Below are 21,801 nucleotides of genomic sequence, written 5' to 3'. Positions count from 1 at the left end.
CCAGGACTGAAGATCGTTTATTGATGTGGTGAAATGTTAACACTATATGGCTAAGTGAAAAAAGCTGGAAACAAAAAAGAATATACAATGTAATCCCCATTTTACGTGTGTGTGTGTGTGTGTGTGTGTGTGTGTGTGTGAATGCATGGACACACACAAAGAACAAGATGGAAAAGAAAGGAACTAAAATGTTCACATTTTATCTTGGCAATGAGGAATTGCTAATGACCCTGGGTTTGGTTTATTTGTCTTGGTGGTTCTTTTGTCTTCAAACATTTCTACATTTTCTGTTTTCTATTTGCGCACACGTTCTTTCTGTAATAGAAAATGAAGTAAATGTTACTTTAGAATAATTACAAAAGGGTGGGAAAGGGAAAAATAAAAAAGAACATGAGTATTGGAATTATTTAGAACTAATAATAATCCTCATTCTGTCCCATCTTAGCTGGTGTCCTTGGACAAATTATCCTCCCTGGCCTCTGGTGCTCTCCCTAAAGCACCTACACAGTACATGCTTAGACAGAGAAGGCAGACCTACTGTTTTTATGGTGGTTGGTTATTGTTTTCAGAGCAAGGGTGCTTAGCAGCCAGCAAAAGATGATTGTGGTGCTAGGGAGAGATTTTCGGTTTCCTCTGCTGAGACCGAGGGTCTAGAGTGGACATGAGGCAGCCTGGTGGATGCCAGGAAATGGTGCAGCTGGGAGGTGCCCACACTCACCATCCAAACCCTCCGCAGTGCCTCCAACCCAAGCATGGGGAGTGCAGACCAGCAGAGACCTTTGGGACCCGGTCAGCAAGATTCCAGCCGCATCTGTGGCCATGACTAATGTGAGCTGACATTCAAGAGCCCGGGACACAGCCAGCAGACATTTTCTTTGTGAAATACTGTGTAGGTGCTTATGAGTAGGGGGCCAAGCCAGGCTGGGAGGGGGGATAGATGGATTCACCTGCAAGTTGATGAGACCCACAGCCAAGTCAAGTGGCTGGACCTCCATGGCAGAGGCACGAGGGACACAGGGGATGCCAGGATGGGGCTGAGCATGGCTCCAAGGGCTTTGGGGACATTGTGCAACATGGGAAAGATCATCCACAGTGGCCCAGCAGATTCTGCCAAAAGGAGCAGTCCCAGGTCCATTCTGCCGTGTAAATCTGGCTCCAAAACGCTCAAGTTAATTTCAGCGAGAGCTCCCCAGAGTTCCCAACTGGGCACATAATTTCACCTTCTTAATAAATCACCGGGAGTCCTCCTGTCCTAAGAAAAACAAGAAGAGGAACAGCCAGAATCTGTCAAGAAATTAATTGAAAACAGCAATATAAGACAATATAATTCCTTTCTCAAGGGCAGCCTTGGAGGTCGGGTACTGTCCCTCTGAGGCCTGCTGACCCAGGGCCCACCCTCCAGCTGCTGGAAGGAGGTACTCCTGCCTCCAGCAAACTGTAGCTCTTCCCTCTCTAGCAAAGCTACAAACAGCACATCTTTGTGCATCTCCCAACCCAGGAGCCAGGGCCACAGACATCACGTGGCATCAAGGATGGCTCTTCTAAGAAAAGCTAGAAAAAACATGCCTCTGTGTATTATGTGCACCTGAAAAAGGCTCTTGTGTGTGTTCATTATATGTTTCATTTATGTGTTTGCATCCTTTCTTGTGTGATGATGACCAAACCAGGATCCGAGCATTTTAGAGCTGGAAGGAAACCCTGAGATTAGACAGCACCCCCAGTGCCCAGCGTTGCACCCAGGACTCAGGTGCAATGTTCTCATTTGATGGGTGAGACTATGGTCATGGTCACAGACACAGTTAAACACAGGCCTTCTGCTCCCAAGTGGCTCTATCCCATTGGTCCTTCTTCAGTTCCATTCAGCAAACCAGAGCACACAGTGAGGAGGCAAAGCTGAATAAGACAGAGCCCCTACCCTCGAGGGACTGGTGGGAAAAGCAAGGATGTACATGACTGTGATGTTAAGAAATAATACTAATAATTCAAAACCTGGAAATAAGGCCACAAGAGGACAGTAAGTCCTTCCAACGTCATTTGGTCATTGTTTCGCAAGTCCACCCAAGGATTATTTAATCACCCAGGGGAAGGTATCTTTGTTTAATGGCTATTTACCATTAATTAAGGGCTCAGACTCTGTGAAGTTACATGTTAGCTTGTAGATCATGTCCAGTAAAGATATAAATAATGTCTATTCAACAGAAAGCATAACATTAAAGACTGATTTTTTTAACTGCCTTGTAAGACGTTAACCAGTTACGTTTTGTTTTTTATTTGGGGTAAAATACACATAACATAAAATTTTACCATCTTAACCATTTTTAAGTGTACAGTTGTGTCATTGACTATATTCACATTGTGCAACCATCACCGCCATCCATCTCCAGGACTCTTTTCATCCTGCAACACTGACACTCTACACCCATTAAACAATAACTCCCCAGTCTCCCCTCCCACCAGCACCTGGCAACCAAAGTCTACTTTCTTTCTCTATGAATTTGACTATGCTACATATCTCATACGAGTGGAATCGTGCAGTACTTGTCCATGAGACTGGTTTATTTCACTTAGTATAATGTCCTTAAGTTTCATTCATATTGTAGCATGTGTCAGAGTTTTTCCTTTTTAAGGCTGAATCATATTTCACTGTACATATACACCACATTTTGCTCAACCATTCGTCTGTCCATGGACACTTGGGCTGCTTCCATCTTTTGGCTACTGTGAATAACACTCCTATAAACTTGGGTGTTCAAACATCCGTTGAGACTCTGCTTTCAGTTCTTGTGGATATATATCCAGAAGTGGAATTGATGGATCATATAGTAACTCTACGTCTAATTTTTTGTGGAACTACCATACTGTTTTCCACAGTGGCTGTACTGTTTTACATTCCCACCAACAGTGCACAAAGGTTCCAATTTCTCCGGATCCTTCCCAACACTTGCTACTTTTTGGGTTTTTTATTCTAATGGGTATAAGGTATCTCATTATGGTTTTGATTTGTACTTCCCCAGTGATTAGTGATGTTGAGCATCTTTTCATATGCATATTGGCCATTTGTGTATCTTCTTTGGAGAAATGTCAATTCAAGTCCTATGCCCATTTTTAAAACCAGGTTGTTTGGGTTTTTTGTTGTTGAGTTGTAGGAGTTCTTTTATATATTCTGGATAGTAACCCCTTATCTGATACATGATTTGCAAATGTTTTCTCCCATTCCATGGGCTGTCTTTTCACTGTTGATAGTGTGTTTCCATGCACAAAAGTTTTTAATTTTGATATAGTCCAATTTACCTATTTTTTTTATTTTGCTTCCTGTGCTTTTAGTGTCATATCCAAGAAATCATTGCCAAATCCAATGTCATGAGGTTTTTCGCTTATGTTTTCTTCTGAGTTTGGTAGCTTTAGCTTTTCCATTTAGGTCTTTGATATGCTTTGAGTTAACTTTAGTACATGGTATAAGGTAAGAATTCAACTTCATTCTTTTACACATGGGTGTTCCGCTTTCCCAGCACCATTTGTTAAAAAAGACCGTCTTTTCCCCATTGAATGGTCATGGCATGCTTGTCAAAAATCATTTGACCATACATGTGAGGGCAACCAGTTTTGTTCTTAACCTAGATATTTTACTTGAACATTTCCTTTTAAGTGCTTATAAATACCCAGTTCCTCAAAATGCTCTTTGAACCAGCCTTGCCATCTTATTGGTTCCCTCATTCATGAACTACTAAATCTTTGACACCTGCCCATTCCATATTTTATGAGAGCCATGTTTTTAAATGTTTGAACATTATGCTTTGACAGTAACATACAAAGTGCTGTGGGTGTCAGGGTGAAGATCATTTCTAGTCGAGGGATTCAAACACCTTTTCACTTTTGAAATCAGCCTTATGATTAATGGGTAGACTTTTGGCAGATAGACATGGTGGTTTGGAGCGAACATTAAAGACCACGGAAACAGCAGGAAGAGTGTTTTCCTTCCTGTTTGCTTCCTTTCTTGTGTGTCTTAGCCAGCAAAGTTTATTGGCCAACACAGATGTGACACTTTTCATGAGAAAGCCTCAGGGAAAAAAAAAGCTTCTTGCCTCTTTCATATGTCATTTCTCTTCACGACAGGTCCCTGCTACAGCTCCAGGTCAGTGCCTTCCTCTCAAGCCTCCACCTCCACCGCACCCCCTTCCCCTACCTGACAAGAGGCTAGAAAGGGCCTAGGCCTTTCCATCCATACTTTAGATTCATCTCTGATTCTGCCCTAACGAGGGAAGTGCATTTCCTGGCTGTCTCCATCCCACCACATGGGGCATCCATTAAATATCTCCCTGACAGACTCTAAATGTTACCAGCATCAATCACGGGGATAAACCGCAAACAAGCCCGGGACAGAGCAGCCACCTCTGTCGGATCCAAAGTGGTATTAATTAGAAACCTTAACTTCTGGCCACAGAGGATGAGAACTGCCGCCCTCAAGTGACCTTTGCCTTGGCAGCGTGTCCCCAGCCACGGCTGGCGGCAAAGCCCCTCCCTTTGGGGATCTTTACTCTGCAGGGTGCTTCCGCCCCGCTTGAATTAACGCTGAGACTTGTGTTCCCTGAGGATCTCAGGTGTGCACATTCCTCCTTGGGTTTTTGAGATCACATTGTTGTGGTCCCCAGGCCTTTCCCACCTGAGCTTCCTAGCCCATGGCCGTGGCATCTCCTCAGGCTCTCGGCGGCCACAGCAGCCTGTACGGTGGCTTGACACTGGATGTCCCAGCTTCTGGCTTGCTGAGAGGCTGTCGCTGACCTCCCCCTCCTCCGTGGGAACCCATGCACAGCGGTAACCCAGAGAAGCCTCAGCAGAGCCTGTGCCTTGCGTGCTGCTGAGACCCATGGCCTTGGGCTTGCCCACTCCTCTACCCCTCCCAGAGCCTCAGCTGTCCAGACACCCTGACTGAGGCCTCCAGGCATCCCAGCCCCTCAGCCTTGGCTCAGCCTCTACCACCGGTAAAGACACCTCTCTGCTGGGGTCAGCAGGGCTCCCTAAGGGGCTGACCAAGGAAGGAGTGAGTGGAGTGAAGACTCAAGTGATCTCGAAGCAGGGCTGCTGGGCTACTTTCCTGGCTGGGCAACCAGTGTGTTCTGTGGGTGGTTGAGGGCAGGCTCAGGGTGAGCCAGCCTCCACCTGATTTTACCCTTCACTAGCTCAGCAACCTTGGGCAACTCACTCAACCTCTCCGAGCCTCAGTTTCCACATCCATAAAATGGTGCTCATAATAACACCTCAGAAAGCTGCTCGATAGTAAATATAAAACACTTACTACAGCACCTGGCAATAATCAATCCTCAACAAATGTTAACTATTTCTTGGGGGTCAGGGGTGGGTTTTGCGCCACTTGTGCGGTTGTGTGTACACAAAGAACACGAAGTCCTAGGGGAAGGACAAGTGGAACAAAGGCCAGAGATCGTGCCACTCATTTCTCCAGGCCTTCTCTTTGCTGACCAATGTTTCTACCAACTCATAGAGAAGGCTGTCCTACTTTCATATTTGCTTGTCCAGAGAGTGATAAACTGTTATCTCCTTAAAGTAATCCAGCCTGCTTTCAGATGGGCCCTTCTCCACCTTGACAGATGGGATTACATTCATCTCCCTTCCCCTTTGGCAACTGGAAAGATCAATGAGACATTAGTCTCCCTGACTGACGTTCTCCTGGGGGAAATGCTGACGGCCCAGAATTAATGTGGCAATTGATTTAGTCCTGGTGTCTAAAGGCACAAGACAAGTCCTCCCACTGCTGGGAGGGGAGATGGGGAGACAGCAGCCTCTGGCCACTTTCTGGGTCTGACTCACAGGCCTGTGTTGTCTAGACTGGTTGAGGAGACAGTTGCAGAGAGACTGATTCACCTGGGATCTACATCCTGGAGACTGGCCGGCCCTAGCCCTGGAGTCACAAAGCCATGGACACTCTCAAGTTCTACGACCTTGACAAGCTATAGACCTCTCCAGACCTCAGTTACTTCATCCACAAAATGAGGATGGAGATCCCTGATGGGATGACTGTGGAATTAACAAGAGATAATGTGTGTGAAGAGATGTGCTTTGTAAATGTTAATTTTTTATCTTTAAGTACAAGAGTAAATGCAATGTTCTTGAGTGAGAAACCAACCAAGTTTACAGATATTAAAACTGAGGCCTAGAGAGATGAAATCTATTTTCAGTCAGGTAAGTTAGGAAGACTGTCCACTGCCTTCACTGCTTTTGACACTGTGATTGCGGCCCTGCCCCACACTTTCTACTGGTTCCTTGGGAGCTAGAATAATGGACAGATGAAGGGTTGGAGAGGGTCACTTTCCTGAGATTTTCAAAGGGATTCCCCACTTAACAGAACATTTGCTGGACACTTTCTGTGTGCTAGATGCTTTCCTAGGGACCAAGGAGGGCAAAGACAACACACTCAAGTTCTGATAAGCCCTCGACCTTGAGGGTTTGGTGTTTCTCTTTTCATCCTTCTCTCTCTCGCTCACTCGTTTGTGCGTCTTCTCCCTCCCAGAAGCAGCTCTGCCTGCCCCACTGAGTCCTTTCCTTACAATGTGGCCCCAGACTCGGGGCTGGGCCACACACTCAGGTTGTTGTTGGTAATGATCATTGGTTCGAACAGTTTCTCTTACCCAAAATAAAACTTGGGTTTTGTTTTGGTTTTTTTCCATGATCTCTAGCTTATTTACTGTATAGAACATAAACTCCTTGAGTGAGTAAGCTCTGCCTGATTTATTACTACTACCCACATGGAATTTGGCAAACTAGGAGTGAGAAATCGATTTTAAAAAATGAAACTACAGATCTACAGTGAGGACACAGCATGAAGCTGGCGGACATACATACTCTGAGATGCATTTTATGGCCCTTATCTCTAGAAGCACAAAGCAAAATGACCAACCTCTCGAATTCCATATTCTTATACTCAAGCAGAAGAAAGGGCAGATAGCTCTCCCCTCCCCTTGCCAGGGCGTGGAACTCTGCCCGGTAAAGTTGCTCTCTGAGGTGTGGAAGGAGCTGTGGGCGCCTCGCCTAAGAGCTCTCCCTCACGCCAAGAAGGAAGCCCCCTCCCTGTACGAGACACTTGGAATGCTCTCTTGCTGCCCGGCCCCAGGTGAATGCCTTTGCTTTGCTCAGGCACTTGCAGAACAGATATAGAAAGCAGACATTTCTTCTTCAGCCTCCTTTGCAGCTAAAGCCAGGAACGTGATCCAGGCTGCATCGCTTAAAACTACCCACACAAGACTTCAATTCAGAGGCTCTGGGAAAATTCCACTTTGCTGGCAAGGGCAGCAGCAGAGGGGTCTGGCTTCGGGGGCGTAGCAGGTATAGGGTTAGGTTCCTGCCACAGTAATGGCCTTGGTGCCGCAAGCTGTTGTGGGCTGCCACAAGACCAGTGGCAGGGGTGGCATGGTGGGCTTGGAGCTTTGTCACTGGAAGCTTAGACTGAGCTCTCCAGCCCTCCCAACAACTGGGTAACCGTGAGCTACCCAGTGTCATTTTAAAATTTCCTTTCCTACTCTATAAGCCAAAGTCAGCTTCTGTTGCTTGCAACTAAGAGCCCTGAATGACAGTCTAGTTCAACTTTGCCTCAGCTATCATTTCCTGAGGTCCTGGCAACAATAGCAGGTCTCACCTGTTCGCTGTCTGCGGTGGCCCCAGAGACTGTGTGAGGGGCTTCACGTGCGTCGTCTCATGGAGTTCCCACACCACCGCTATGAGGTGGATACTATTCTTATCTTCAGGGAGAACTGAAAAAAATCTGAGGCATCAAGGCATTAGAGGACTTGTCCAAGGTCTTACAAGAGGGAAATTTAGTGTTGTAACGACAGGTAAGCTCCCGAAGTTAAATTCAGATTCCAAGAGAGACGGTGGCAGCCAACAAAAAAGCTTCTCGCTCTGCTCTTCATGGCAGGATGTGCAGAACTAGGTGGGTCCTCTTGTCTTCACGACATTCTCTACTCTGAAGTAAGGACCAGTAACACTTCACTAAGTTTGTAGATGCTGAAATAAAGACACAAAGATATTTCACTGCCCAAGAAGGATTTTTCCGGGACAGTGGCAGAGATGATTGACAAGGGAACACATTGTTACCCCACAAGCATGTTTCCTGAAACTCCCCAGGGGCTAAGGGAGTCCGTGCTGGGTAGACAGTGAGGGGTAGCCAAAGAAGCTGAAAGCCTGCATTTAACTAAAAGCATCAGTGTGCAGGTCGGCACTGCAAATACATTTTAATACAGGTAATTTCTTTCCCATTCATTTTCAAGCACTTATGTCATTTACACAATCCCAAGGCCAATAAATCTTGGCATTAAGGCTGATGTGATGTGTGATACAGACAGTCTAATTAAGGATAGGGTGTTTTATCAGCTCCTCTAAATTTCCTTTTCTCTAGTCTACAATTTTTTATACTGGGCTGATCTTTTTTTTATTCATAAGGGTTTCATTCCCATTTGTCATGGCTGCATTAACTGGGCATCTAATGAAGACTTGGATATGGAAGTCTGCATCTCATCTATCCTCAGTAGCAAAATAAATAAAGCAGCAGGAAAATAGCTTCCTGAACTGAAATGTCCTTGGCCCACCCTGAGTCATCTAAAATATATTTTGTGTCTTCCAAAATTGGGGCTTAGCTATAAACTTTAGCAGACAGTGCTCAATTTCAACTTCCATCCACTGATAGCCTGTACCCTACTACCCTGTCCAACCCATTGCTTGCAGAGGCTTGGACCAGAGTGGCCAGAAGCCTATTTTCCCACTATTCCCTCTGCACACATTTATTGAGCACCTTTTATAGGCCAGGTTCAGGGAGATATAAAACAGGCTCTAGAAGGCCACAGTCAAATGGGTCATGCCACCACTGTTGGCCAATGCAAGAAAAACATCTTAGTTAGCCAAGTATCAAGGCTGGGAGCAAGCTGGAATGATTATCTGCTCTATCCTTTTGCCTCTGAGAGGGTGAGCCTCCCAACCAGTTTCTCTATAACTAAGGGTTGCCAAACGCCTGTGATCACAGACATTGACTTGTAGACTTTATGGATATATGAGTATATTGGTTTCCCAGGGCTGTCATAACACAGTACCACAAACTGAATGGCTTAAACAACAGAAAGTTATTGCCTCACAGTTCTGGAGTCTAGATGTTCAAAATCAAGGTGTCCTTCTGAGGGCTGTGAGGGAGGGATCTGCTCCAGGCCTCTCTCTTTGGCTTGGAGATGGCTGTCTTCTCCCTCTGTCTTTTCACATTGTCTTCCCTCTATGAATGTGTCCAAATTTATTTTTATAAGGACACCAGTCATATCGAATTAGGGCCCACCCTAATAACCTCATTTTAACTTGATTACCTCTGTAAAGACCCTATTTCCAAATAAGGTGACATTCTGAAGTACTGGGGGCTAGGACTTCAGCATATGAATTTTGGGGAGACACAATTCAACATGAGTGTCTCTAAAATTGGTTTAACTAAAGCTCTAAGACAACCTGTAGCAACACAATATAGTTAGAACACTGCATGGAGGGTTAAGAATTCCACGTTCAAGTTCTAAATTAGCCACTTCCCCTCTCTGAGCCTCAGATTTCTTCTCTAGAGAATAAGAGAGCTGGACTGGGCCTCCAGAACCCTCTCACGTCGCCAGGACTGTGTTGCTGATGAAGTAAGAGAAGTTGAGGCAGCACAGGGGGCAGGTTAACGGTGAGGCTCCACCACTCACAAGCAGGCTGATCCTGAGCAAGGACTGATCTTCTGAGCCTCAGGGAGTTTCTTTAACTCTTAAGTGAGGACAGTGACAACAGCTACTTCAAAAAGGTTCTCAGGACTAATAAGGCCTGTGAAATGCCTGGCACACAGCTGTCACTCCATGTGTATGAACTGCTAAGGGCATTACTGCTCTTATTACTATCAGGAGTTAGGCTTCGGATCTAGGACTCAGCTCTCAGGCGGTGTCCACGATCGGAAGACAGGGGTCTGCACCCCAGTGTCCTCTCCAGTAGCTCATGTGGAGTGAGAGGCTTTAGCTGGCAGGACTCCTGTGAACCTTGTGACATGCCTTGCCCCATCTCCACCTTCCAAATCCCATCCCATTCCACTTAGCTTTTCACATTCATGTCATTAGGGTTAGGGCTAGCATTTCAGGTGATTTTTTTTTCTCACTGTTTTATTAATTTTACACACCCTAGAAAAGTATAATAAAACATATTTCATCATCTCATTTAAATGCAGCCCTGCGACCTCACACCCACATGAACACTAGATTGCTTGAGGTCTGTAGTGGTCATTCGGTTCTTATCTTCTTTGAACTGTTAGTTATTTGCTCATGTGTGTCCTCGCCTAGGCTGTAAGCAACTTCAGGAGACAAATGGGTCTTCTTACTGAGATTTAGCAAACCTTATTGATTGACTCCCACAATGCACCGGCCCTCTTACATGAAAAGTCTCATATCATCCTCCCCACAACCTGATGAGGCAGGTAATGGTGTTACCATGTCACAGATGAGCCCCTGAGGCTTGGGGGTCACATGGGTAGGCAGTGGCTAAGCCAGGATCCAATTCTACATCGCCTGACTCCGAGGTGTCCAAGCTAGCCTAGTGCTGTCCTCAGCAAGCTGTACCAGCTCAGGAGGCTCGTGGGTCCCTGTAACTCACTTAGGATCCTCCAGCCTGAGCAGAGTTTTCCATGGCCTTGGTGCCCCCTGGTGGCATGTGAGGGCTCGTTCCCAGCCCAGCTGCAGGCTCATTCCACTGCAGGCCTGCGACCCTAAGCACTTGAAAGAGTGACCAAGGGGGCTGGCCCTGGCGCAGCGGGGCCCTCTGCACCCAGGGAAGGGCTAGAGCCTCTACTAGAGTGTCACTTTTTAAATGGACCGTCCCCGCCCCGAGGATTCTGCTCCTGATAGGTCAAAGAAGAGTGCTTAGGGTCTCAGGCCAACAGCCGTGAGATGACCTACAAGGTCTGGTTCACACCACCCAGCTTCTCATCTCCCCCTTCCCAGTCAGGACATGTGGGCATGGGCACTCTCTGCAGCACCCTCCTGGGATTTCCATTTTCCAAGAGCTTGTTTATGGAGGGGGGGAGGGAGAAGAGGATAAAGGTGGTTAAAGTTGAGGACTTAAAGCTTCTTTACATAACACAGAGTCTTTTTCTCAAAAAACCCATCAAGATTCTTCAGTAAATATTACTGGAGTCCTATTGTGCTCTGCAGCGCTCAGGATTCAGAAATGGAGAAAACACCCTTTCTGTCTTGAAAAGTAAACATATAAAAAATTACAATGCAATGAGGCAAGTACTCTGATATGGGTGTCCTGGGACTTCTCCTGTCACACCCAAAATGGTTATCAGTACTCAAAACTGAGAATAGAGAATCATCAAATACCCCACAAGCTGAAGTAGAAAACAATTAGGGGTCAGACGCCTTGTCCAACTAACCATCACTCCAGCCCGCAGCACTTCCCCAGCTTATATAAGCCACCGCTCCTTCTGCAGGGACAAAACAGCAAGAGGACACAGAAAGAGGGGGTGGTGTGGAATAGCCTGCCTTCCCACCTCCGGAGCAACAAGGATGTTTGAGCCAGCGGTCATCCTCTTCCTATGTGCTCATTTTCCCTTCGGAGGCCTTCCTTAGCAGTGCAAAAAGTGATCACCAGCTTTTCCGGGAATCCTATAATCACTGATCTGGCTTTGAGATATCAGAGATATCCTAGAGCTGCATTAACCAATGGTAGCCACCCATCACACACATAGCTATTGAGCACTTGAAATGTGGCTAGTCTGAATTGAAACACGCTGTCAGTGTAAAATATACACCAGATTTTGAAGACTTAGTCCGGGGGGCGGGTGGGGCAGGGGAATGCAAAACATCTCTGTATTTTTAAAATTGATTACATGTTGAAATGATAATATTTTGGACATAGTATTTGGATAAATAAAATATATTATTAAAATTAATTTCACCTGTTTTACTTTTTTTAGCGTGGCTACCAGGCCATTTAAAATTACAGCTGTGGCTCACATTCCCTTGCTATTGGACGTCGCTGCCCTGAGGGTTAGAAAGCCAGAGCTGAGATGCCCCAGTCCAGTAAAGCTTACACCACACTGGGACCACAAGGGGGCGGTACTGTGGTGCCGAGCTGCCTGGGGCAGGACTTTCAGCAGCAAGCAGGCCGGCTCCTCACATTTTCTGATGCTATCTTTTAAGGGTAGTTTTAAACAGCTTTTTCTAAAATTTAAAAGGCCCATATTATGTGACCCCGAGGTTAATATAAATCATTTCTCTAGGGAAGGAGTCGAAAACTCCTGAATTACAACATTCAAGACTGGAATTTTAAGGCAGCTGCAAGTTTCTCACCATCACAGCTAGGGAATGAAGAGGGACTCTGAATTCAAGTCGAGAGAAGCCTTGAAGCTGGGCCCCCGAACAGAAGGTGGGCTGTGAGTAAAAGCTGGAAGTGAGAGGGTTGGAGAAAAGGTAGATCCAGGCGTGATGTTAGGAGGACTTAAGCACAGGGAGTGGGTATTGGCTTATGGGGGATGGTGACCTCTGGACATACTCCCATTTTCATCAAAATGCTACCAATCTGAGTGTAAACTGTTACCACCTTTCTGCGGGGCAATTTGTAAGTGTATTTTAAAAGCCTTAAAAATGTCAATATCCTTTGACCCAATAATTCCATTCTAGTAACTTATAAGGAAAATTTTAAACTGCACAAATATTTGGCTATAAGGATATTCATTCAGCATTTGTAATGGCCAAAGAACCCAAAATAACAATAAAACTATAAGCAACCTAACTGCACATTGATATGGGTTGGTTAAATCAATTAAGTAACAGTTATAATATGGACTATTTTGTAAGTGTTACAGAGGTTGTGTAAATGAATACTTACTGACAAGAAAAGACATTTATGCTAAATTCTGTGAAAAGGGTCAGCTACAGAATTGTATGTCCAGTATGTGTGTCAATTTTGCTTAAAAAAGAAACAACAACAACAACATTAAAAGCATACATCTGCAAAGACAACTGGCTGAAAGAATATCCTCCAAGGGATTAAGAGTCATCTCTGGACAGAGGCTATGGGTGGGCTTTCTTTCCTTATTTTTAAAACTGCTTTTATAATTAACTTTTTTTAAGATTATTTTTAAGTAGTCCTAACTAGTCTTTATCACAAGTGACACGTTCTTTCCCAAACTTTCCCGAGCCCTCGCCAGAGGGGAAGAACCAACGTTTTCGTTAAAATCCCCACACTTTCCCCATACCTATTAGCATTGTTCCATCTCGTCCTCTAGTCCCTGTGTCCAGTCTTTTCCCCGACAAGCCTGGGGACCCTTCACCGGGGTCCTGTGTCTCTCTTGTCTCTCTCTGCCCCACCGCCTGGATGAGACCCCGTCGGACCGGCCGGGTTATTGTAAAACTTCAACAGGGTCTGGCCCGACTTCTTGGAGTCGGTGGATTTGGAATCCAAAGGTCTGTATGGAGGAGACAAAGGGACAGGCCAGGAGGCCGGCTCCGAGGGACGACTGCAGACCTCCCTCCCGCGGCGGCATTCCGCGCCGTCCCCTCGCCTGTTGACGCACAGGCAGCAGAACCTCCGCCCGGCTCGCGGCGGCGAGCGCGTAAAGATGTCATCCTGGACACAACGCGAAGGCTGCGCCGCGAAGTTTGTCCCTTTGGAGGCACCGTTCCTGCCCACGGCCCGCTCGCGTCATGTGACCGACCGAGGGGCACCCGAGACCAGCGGCGAAGAAGGAGGCGACTCGCGGCGAGATGGAGGCAACCTTAGAGCAGCACTTGGAGGACACGTGAGTAGTATTCTCGTCGGCCCGTCCTGGGGTCGCGGCTGGGGGATTTGAACGGGACAGAGAGCGCGAGCTGCGAACGCCGGCCGGGCGTCTTGGGGACGCCCTGTCCCGGGGCCTCCGGTAGGGGTGCGAAATGACCCGGAATTAAATCTCGCCAGGGTTCCGCACACTCCCTCCCGAGCGGGTCTCCGCGGCCCGAGCCCACACCCGACTCTCGTGCTGAAATTGTCTGTCTGGACAGGGTCGTTCTTAGGGAGTTTTAGGAACCGGGGTCGTTTGGGGGAAGGAAGTACCACCTGTGCAGAGCACTGTCTTATAAACACACACGCGTATTTCCTTACGGGTGTAACCAGTTACTTGCTGAAAGGCATCCGTTAAATTTGTCGAATGAGTAATATCTACGTAAAATCCAAAGTTGGAAAAATAAAAGAAGGCGTACAGGGTAACACCTCCCTCGCATCAGTGCCCCTCAGCTTCCCACTACCCCTCCAAGAGGCAGCCCGTGTTACTTAAGAGTTTTTCAACAGTTGTTTCAAGTGAGTTAGTATGTTAAAATATGCATTTTTAACGAAGGCAACAAAATCCCAACTATTGCAATGTTTGTGGCCTTCCAGAGCTCAACAGTACATGGCACGGTCTTTTTTCTCATGAGAGAGAAACTGGTTTAACTAATTTAAATCAGTTAATTATAATTTAATTTTTCTTGGGGCAGGGGTGGGCAATAGTGAAAAAAGATTAACACTAATTTAAAGTAGTACAACAATGCCTGGTACAGAGAAAGCATATTTGTGTTATAATTATTTAAATTCATTTTCCCACATCATTTGCTTTCTTCTTCCTGCGTTCCTGGAATTAGAATGAAGAATCCATCCATTGTTGGAGTCCTGTGCACAGATTCACAAGGACTCAATTTGGGCTGTAAGTATCTCACATCAACCCTTTGGTGGATTGCACAGCATTTGATGTTGACTGGGAGCCTAGTGTGCAGTTAATTCTCTAGTTTTTATTTCCTGTTACCCTGCCACTTTCTGGGGACTTTTGCAAGCGTAGAGATCAGCCCCAAATAACAAAATTAGAAAACTGAAACTTCTCAATTGGTGTTTATAAAGGTAGAAATGTTCCTTGCAATTCTAGCACTACAGAGTCGTTTCTACTAAAGTAGTATTTGAATCATTTTAAATTGGGCCTAGAAAGGACCTCAGATAATGACAGCAGTTACCATTTATTGAATTTATGCCATATGGTGGGACTGCGAAGCTTTGTGTACATTATCTCTAATTTTCACAATAACCCTGCTAGATGGGTGGTGTTACTTTTTAGTCCAACTTCACTTAAGAGTAAGTGAGTAGGTAGTAAAAATGGGGGCTGCAGGGTTCGACACACCTGGCTTCAACCCCTTGCTCTTGCATTTACTAGTGGTGTCAACTTGGACCAAAAAGAACCTTTCTGAGCCTCAGTTTCTTTACTGAGTTGTTGCTTAATAATAATTATTACTATGGAATTGCATTTATTGAGCTCTTACTATGTGCCAGGCACCGTTCTAAGTGCTTTGAGTATACTAAGTCATTTAATTCTCATGACAACCCTGTTAGGCAGATAAAGAAATGGAGGCATAGAGGCTGACTAACCTGCCTAAGGTCATACAGCTAGTAAGTGGTTGAACTAGGATTTGAGTCTGGCTCTGAAGCCTCTTAATCAGAATACTATAAAATTATATATGTAAAATACTCAGCACAGAACCCAGACATAATGCTCAATAAATGGTAACAATTACTGATGAGAAAATAAATCCAGAAAGGTAAACGATGGAAGCCTTCAGCTAACTAATGTCAGAACTAGTAAACCCAGGACACCTTGCTCCTTACTCCTCTGTACTGCAGGACTTTTTAAAGCTCTGAATTTTTGCTGGGAGGTTAATTGAAGGAAGTAGCCTGTTAACTCAGGTTTTACACACTAATCAGTTTAGTTGGAAGAAAAAAGGCAGATTTTTTTGAGGCACTTGCCAGGCTCACAAAGGCAAGGCTGAAATTCAAGTGCGGAAATGTAAAACTAAATGTATTCCTTCAAGAAACCTTCAAGGCCCAAAAGACTGCACTGTGTGTCCAGTTAATGTTTTATGTAACAACAGTAAATCCATCAACTCTGCCATATTGGCATGTCTATTACCTGAGTTAGTTTCAGGCAGATGGGCTTGTGTTGCCTTTCTATACAGAAAGATATTGTAAACTTAGTAATTCCGTTTTGTACCAGACATCCAAGATTTAGTTATTATATACAGGATAAAACAAACATTAGTAAAAAGCCAATTCTGTTGCTATTTGAAAACCAGTTTATTCTAGTGGAAATAATTGCTCACAGAATATTTATACATGCTGTTAAGGTGATCTTACAAACTCCTGAGTAAAGATCTTTATATCCTTTGAGGTTGATCTCAGTAAAAGGAAATCAGATTTTCCATGAGGAATTACTTAGCTTCAACAAGTCTCTTGCCCTTACTGGTTTTTGTCAGTCTCACTTCTGAATTTCTTCTTGGTTTCAGTTTGCTTTCAGATTGACTTGAATTACAGCTTCCTTATATGCTTGAGAAGGTGTTTAGAGATGGTGATGGGAATGACTTGGAAAATTGAGTGTTATGGCCTTTTACTGACTTAAAAGCTGTTATTGGCTTTCTCACTGATGTAACCACGGAGTATCAGGGCAGAGTCATTTTACGTCAGTACCTAACCTAAGAGACCATGAGCTGAACCTTCTTTTTGTGAATAATTCAATTCAGTTCCACTATACCTCTATACTCATTTTTGGACAGTCAGGCAGTGTGATATCATCTCTGTCTTCCAGGCCGCGGAACCCTGTCAGATGAGCATGCTGGGGTGATATCTGTTTTAGCCCAGCAAGCAGCTAAGCTAACCTCAGACCCCACTGATATTCCTGTGGTGTGTCTAGAATCAGATAATGGGTGAGTAGATGGCAGCAGATCCCTTCCTTTCCTTTTCATTCAGAAAAATCAATCCCTGGGAAACTTGACTGGGGCTTGCCCTGTGTTCATCAGTGATTTCTCAAAAGTACTTGGAGGAAGGTTCCACCCTTTGGGCCACAGGAGCAGATGGATTGATCTCTAAAGCTAATGTGCGTTCAGACCACAAAGACATTTAAATGAAGAGTAAGAGTCGTCATGAACTATCAATAAAAGAAGCAATAAATAACACAGAGGAAGACTAAACAAAGAACAGAACAATGTCTGTAGTAATAGAAATACCAAAGACATTGCAAGTGAGGGTCCTCCGAATAATAGTAAATCAAAAAAGCAGAACTATGCACAGGGACTTCCCTGGTGGTCCAGTGGTTAAGAATCTGCCTTCCAATGCAGGGGACGTGGGTTCGATCTCTGGTCAGGAAACTAAGATCCCACATGCCGCGGAGCAACTAAGCCTGCACGCTGCAACTACTGAGCCCACATGCCCAAACCAGAGAGGCCGTGTGCCGCAATGAAGAACCTTTGTGCTGCAATGAAAGATCCCACTGTGCCGCAACTAAGACCCAACAGAGCCAAAAATAAATAAAAATTTTAAATAAATAAACTATGCACATTATGATCACAGTTCTGTAAAGTGAAAAAATGTATATGTGGTATACGTGCAGATTAAAAGAGGAAAATATTAATAGTGGTTGTCTTTGAGTGACAGGATTATAGAATTAATTTCATTTTTATATTTTATACTTTTCTGTATTTCCCAAATGTTTTATTGTGTTTAGATATTGCTTTCATACATAGAAAAGTTAAGTATTATTTTTTTAGTTGTGTCCTAAACCAAACAGCATCTTTAATCTTACATTGACTGCCACTTGCAACACTTTACTGAATATCTTCCACTTTGCCTTTCAGGAACATTATGATCCAGAAACACGATGGCATCACAGTGGCAGTGCACAAAATGGCCTCTTGACATCTTGTATCAGTTCTCCAGCAGCTTGTCATGGGGACTCAATCGTACCTTATGTTAATTATCTTATAGAGCTATTAGAGTTCCAGTAATTAGGCCATTCATGTAATGTGCATTGGGCACTTTTCTATTAATTTTAGAGTAAGCTGCTTTTTGACACTCTGGATTGACTTATCAAAATACTAGTTAAGGGAAGTATGTTTTGAAGCAACAGGTTTAGGTCACTTTGTATACAGAATTTTGTTATGTTTAATAAAACTGGTTGGAGGAAAGCTTGGATCTTTTCTGAATTCCTTAAACTCTTATCAAATGTTTATTTTTTCAATTATCAAATTGTAACTTTTCTTAAAAGGGTAACTACTCCAAACCGTTCTGTTTCAGAAGCTCCTGAAATACAGATTCTCACAGAAACATCCATGGATATACAAAACAAGTCAAGCATACTCCTACCCCATAATAAAAACGTAATAGTAGATATCGTAAGTACTTACTATATGCCAGGAACACATTCAGTTCTCGTTAACAACCCTATATGGGTTCTCAGTAGCAAAGAGGTGGAAGCAACTCAAATGTCTGTCAATGGGTGAATGGATAAACAAAATGTATATACATACCATGGAATATTATTCAGTGTTAAAAAAGGAAAGAAATTCTGACACATGCTACAGCATGGAGGACTCTAGAGGACATTATGCTAAGTGAAATAAGCCAGTCACATAAAGACAAATCCTGTATGATTCCACCTATATGAGGTACCTAGAGCAGTCAAATTCATAGAGATAGTAGAATGGTGGTTGCTAGGGCGAGGGGAAAAAATGGGGAGCTACTGTTTAATGGGTACAGAGTTTCAGTTTTACAAGATGAAAAGAGTTCTAGAGATGGATGGTGGTGATGGTGGCAACAATAATATGAATGTATTACTGCTAAACTGTACACTTAAAAATGGTTAAGATAAAAAAATGGTTAAGATAGTAAATTTTATGTTGTATTTTACCACAATAAAATAGTTTTAATTAAAAAATGAACTACTAAAAACACCACCTGAACTAATAAAAAATTCAGCAGAATTACAAGATGAAGATCAACTTACAAAAGTGAAAAAAGATTCTTCTATACCTCAAAATAAAATAGAAAATAAAACATTTGCAATAGCAACAAAAACAATAATGCATTTAGGAATTAATAAAGGATGAAAAAACTGTATGGAGAAAAAGTTTAAACTTAAGGATTAAAAAATGAGAACTAAATAAATACAAAATATTGAATACAATGTAACAAAAGGATATCAAATCTGCAAAGAATTTTTCCTGAATTCAATGTGTTGTAATAAAGATGGCGGTAGGAATTTTTTTTTTGTAAACTTGACAAACTTTCTAATATTACAGGGAAGCATAAAAGTTTCATAAATAGTTGTCAAAAAAAACCCTGTGTGGTAGGTAACTCTAATTTGTCCCATTCTGCATTTGTGTAACTAAGGCTAAGGACTTAGCAGAGTCACCATTTGGACCCAAGCCTCCAAGTCAGAGCCTTACTTTTAACAGCCAGACTACTACAGAAGTAGGTATGTTTGGCCAGAAAATCGACCAGTTTCAAAGTATAGGACATTATCTTCTCTTCAGCCTTTATCATTCTCAACAGAATGGTGCATAAGAAGATACAAAAGACTTCATTTTGTTGAATTTGAATGCAGCTTGTATCGCTCTCTAGCAATTTAATATTTGACAGTATACAAAGAAATCTCCAGAATAATATCATTTATTCAAAAATATCAAGCACCTACAAATATAAAGTGCTAGTTTAAGCACAGTGATCTCTTATAATTTAAGGAATGGTGGGAACCCTCCCCAAATCTTAACTCGTTTCTTCACGAAGAGTGAGGACAGGGAAAATAAAATCTTGGTAGTGCTTGTATTATACTCTAAGTCCCTAAGTGCCAAAAAGTTTCATGGACTGTATTTATCAGTGGGGTGAGGGTAATAGTGGTGACAGGAAAATCATGCTGCATCCTTGCTGAATAACTTTAGGGCCAAGAGTTAGAAAGTTAGAGGTTGAGGGAATTATTTGAGTTAAAAATCGTATAAGCTTTATTAAGTCGATTGGGTACAGATGTCAAAATTTAACTAATATCCCAATGGTGGCTTAAGAACTCTTTGCTATTGATATAAAGCCCCACATGATTAATAAGAACCAAGTACCAATAGCAGGTCTGTTAATGCACAGTTACTGTATACACGTAGTCCTCACAACAAACTTGTAAATACTATTACCCACATTTTACAGGTTTGGAAACAGATTCAGAGAGGGTAACTTGCCCAGAGTGTGCAGGCTTAAATAATGGCAAAGCTGAGATTCTAACCAAGTCTGCATTTCCCACTATACCTCAAAGCTTTCTGTATGAAAGACATGTTTCAAGGGGTTCACCTCTGACAGCATCTTTGCAGCTTTCCTAGCCTCTGGGAATGACTCATTGTTCTGCCACATTTCAAATCTGACCCAGCCCTCAGCATCAGAGCTCTCTAGCAATACAAAGCTAGCCTCATGTCATCCTGTGATCAGAATCATAGATAGCCCTGCTTTAAAAGAGCAACAAGTACCTACCAAAAACAAAACAAAGTCTTACAGATGTTTACTAAAAAATGCTTTCTAGGGGCTTCCCTGGTGGCGCAGTGGTTGAGAATCTGCCTGCTAATGCAGGGAACACGGGTTCGAGCCCTGGTCTGGGAAGATCCCACATGCCGCGGAGCAACTGGGCCCGTGAGCCACAACTACTGAGCCTGCGCATCTGGAGCCTGTGCCCTGCAACGGGAGGGGCCGCGATAGTGAAAGGCCCGCGCACAGCGATGAGGAGTGGCCCCCGCTTGCCACAACTAGAGAAAGCCCTCGCACAGAAACGAAGACCCAACACAGCCATAAATAAATAAATAAATTAAATAAATAAAGTAGCTATTAATTTAAAAAAAAAAAAAATGCTTTCTAGATTATGTTAGTAACTACATACAACTCTCTGAAAAACACTCCCCTTCCCTCTTTTGGGTTTTGTCTTCTGCTGAAGGTTTCTTTGATCCTTACCACCAGACCCACATAATTGCATAATCTTTTCCATTGTTAACTTAGAGGCCATCTTCCCAAACCACTAAGCTGTGCTTCTGCTAGTGCTTGAATCAAAAATACTACAGAGTTGGTTTTAGGAGCCTGAGAAGCCCCTTTTTAAAAAGGAACATGCATAAATATGTGCAGATTTTCCAGATAAAACCAGAAAAACACACTGTAGCCTAAAATACACTCTGGTTTAAAACCTGGAACGTTGGTGCTGGGGAGATGAAAGGCAATTTCCTGTTGACTTTTTTTTTTTTTTTTTTTTTTTTTTTGATGTGGAGGGTGGAGCAGAGGAAGGAAATGGGATAAGAAAACTGAATTGTCCCAGTAATGTTCTAGGAGACTCAGCCTTAACCATTTCCAAAATGCAATAGAAAAAAAAGTTTCATTAAAATTAAATATAAGTATACACCTTTCATGGGAGGTGTTTGGAGTTAAGGTAACATGTATAGAAAAGTAATTATAAGAGGGCTTGGAACTCCAAAGTACTAACCAGAATCTTCAGTCATTACACAGAAGGTCACACAAATATGCTGCAGATTGCCATTTATAGCCCAGGAAATGTATTGCCCAACTCTGGGGCCCCACTCCCTGCCTTGAGCATAATGTTAAAAGATAAACTGAGGCATATTAAAAATGATAAGAGCTTATCTGAGCAAAAATCGATCTGAAGCTGGCACTGACAAACCAGAAGAGGTTAGGAGCACTCTACCATTCAGGAGTTCAGGGAGAGGCTTTTATAGAGAAAATGCAGAAGCAAAGCAAGGAAATTATTGATTGGCTACAGCTTAAAGCCTAGTTGGCTATATGTGATTGGTTGTCCTTAGGTTTTAATTTCATAACCTTGAGGCATTTACAGGCTTAGGTTTTGGTTTGCTTATGTAGGCCACACAGCACTAGAGCCACCTTAGTCTAATGGCCTCCTGTTGCCTTAGCCAAGTGGCTTGTTAATTTCTTGCATTT

The 21,801-nt window shown here is 43.5% G+C and overlaps 1 protein-coding gene and 1 long non-coding RNA gene across 4 annotated transcripts; one reads left to right on the top strand and one right to left on the bottom strand.

The window, feature by feature from the left end:
- Positions 1 to 181: 181 nt before the first annotated feature.
- Positions 182 to 13,414, bottom strand: LOC103002603 (uncharacterized). 2 transcript variants are annotated; one of them, XR_449926.2, is made up of 4 exons: positions 13,259 to 13,414; positions 7,646 to 8,013; positions 948 to 1,252; positions 182 to 315 (listed from the first exon to the last, which is right to left on the bottom strand). It is a non-coding gene; the product is annotated as an uncharacterized LOC103002603 (long non-coding RNA). The 2 variants fall into 2 exon arrangements; XR_449927.2 differs by having other exon boundaries at positions 948 to 1,247.
- A 207-nt stretch (positions 13,415 to 13,621) lies between these two features.
- On the top strand, positions 13,622 to 18,037 carry LAMTOR5 (late endosomal/lysosomal adaptor, MAPK and MTOR activator 5). Of its 2 annotated transcripts, XM_007169438.3 has the most exons (4): positions 13,668 to 13,801; positions 14,658 to 14,719; positions 16,640 to 16,757; positions 17,685 to 18,034. In XM_007169438.3, exons 1-4 carry the CDS (start codon positions 13,767 to 13,769, stop codon positions 17,743 to 17,745), a joined length of 276 nt encoding a protein of 91 aa, XP_007169500.1. In that variant the 5' UTR covers positions 13,668 to 13,766; the 3' UTR covers positions 17,746 to 18,034. The 2 variants fall into 2 exon arrangements, with proteins under 2 accessions (XP_057383096.1, XP_007169500.1); XM_057527113.1 differs by lacking the exon at positions 16,640 to 16,757 and having other exon boundaries at positions 13,622 to 13,801; positions 17,685 to 18,037.
- Positions 18,038 to 21,801: the final 3,764 nt, after the last annotated feature.

The sequence above is a fragment of the Balaenoptera acutorostrata genome, chromosome 1 (assembly GCF_949987535.1).
Source record: "Balaenoptera acutorostrata chromosome 1, mBalAcu1.1, whole genome shotgun sequence".
NCBI lineage: Eukaryota > Metazoa > Chordata > Mammalia > Artiodactyla > Balaenopteridae > Balaenoptera > Balaenoptera acutorostrata.
The sequence above is the reverse complement of the archived record's forward strand: the minus strand, read 5'-3'. Positions and strand labels throughout refer to the sequence as shown.

What these genes read in the sequence shown, in the direction of transcription:
- LAMTOR5 (XM_057527113.1), top strand. Translation starts at nt 13,622, where the DNA reads ATGTCATCCTGGACACAACGCGAAGGCTGCGCCGCGAAGTTTGTCCCT. An exon ending in GAGCAGCACTTGGAGGACAC is followed by an intron (nt 13,802 to 14,657) that starts GTGAGTAGTATT and finishes TCCTGGAATTAG; the next exon opens with AATGAAGAATCCATCCATTG. An exon ending in ACAAGGACTCAATTTGGGCT is followed by an intron (nt 14,720 to 17,684) that starts GTAAGTATCTCA and finishes TTTGCCTTTCAG; the next exon opens with GAACATTATGATCCAGAAAC.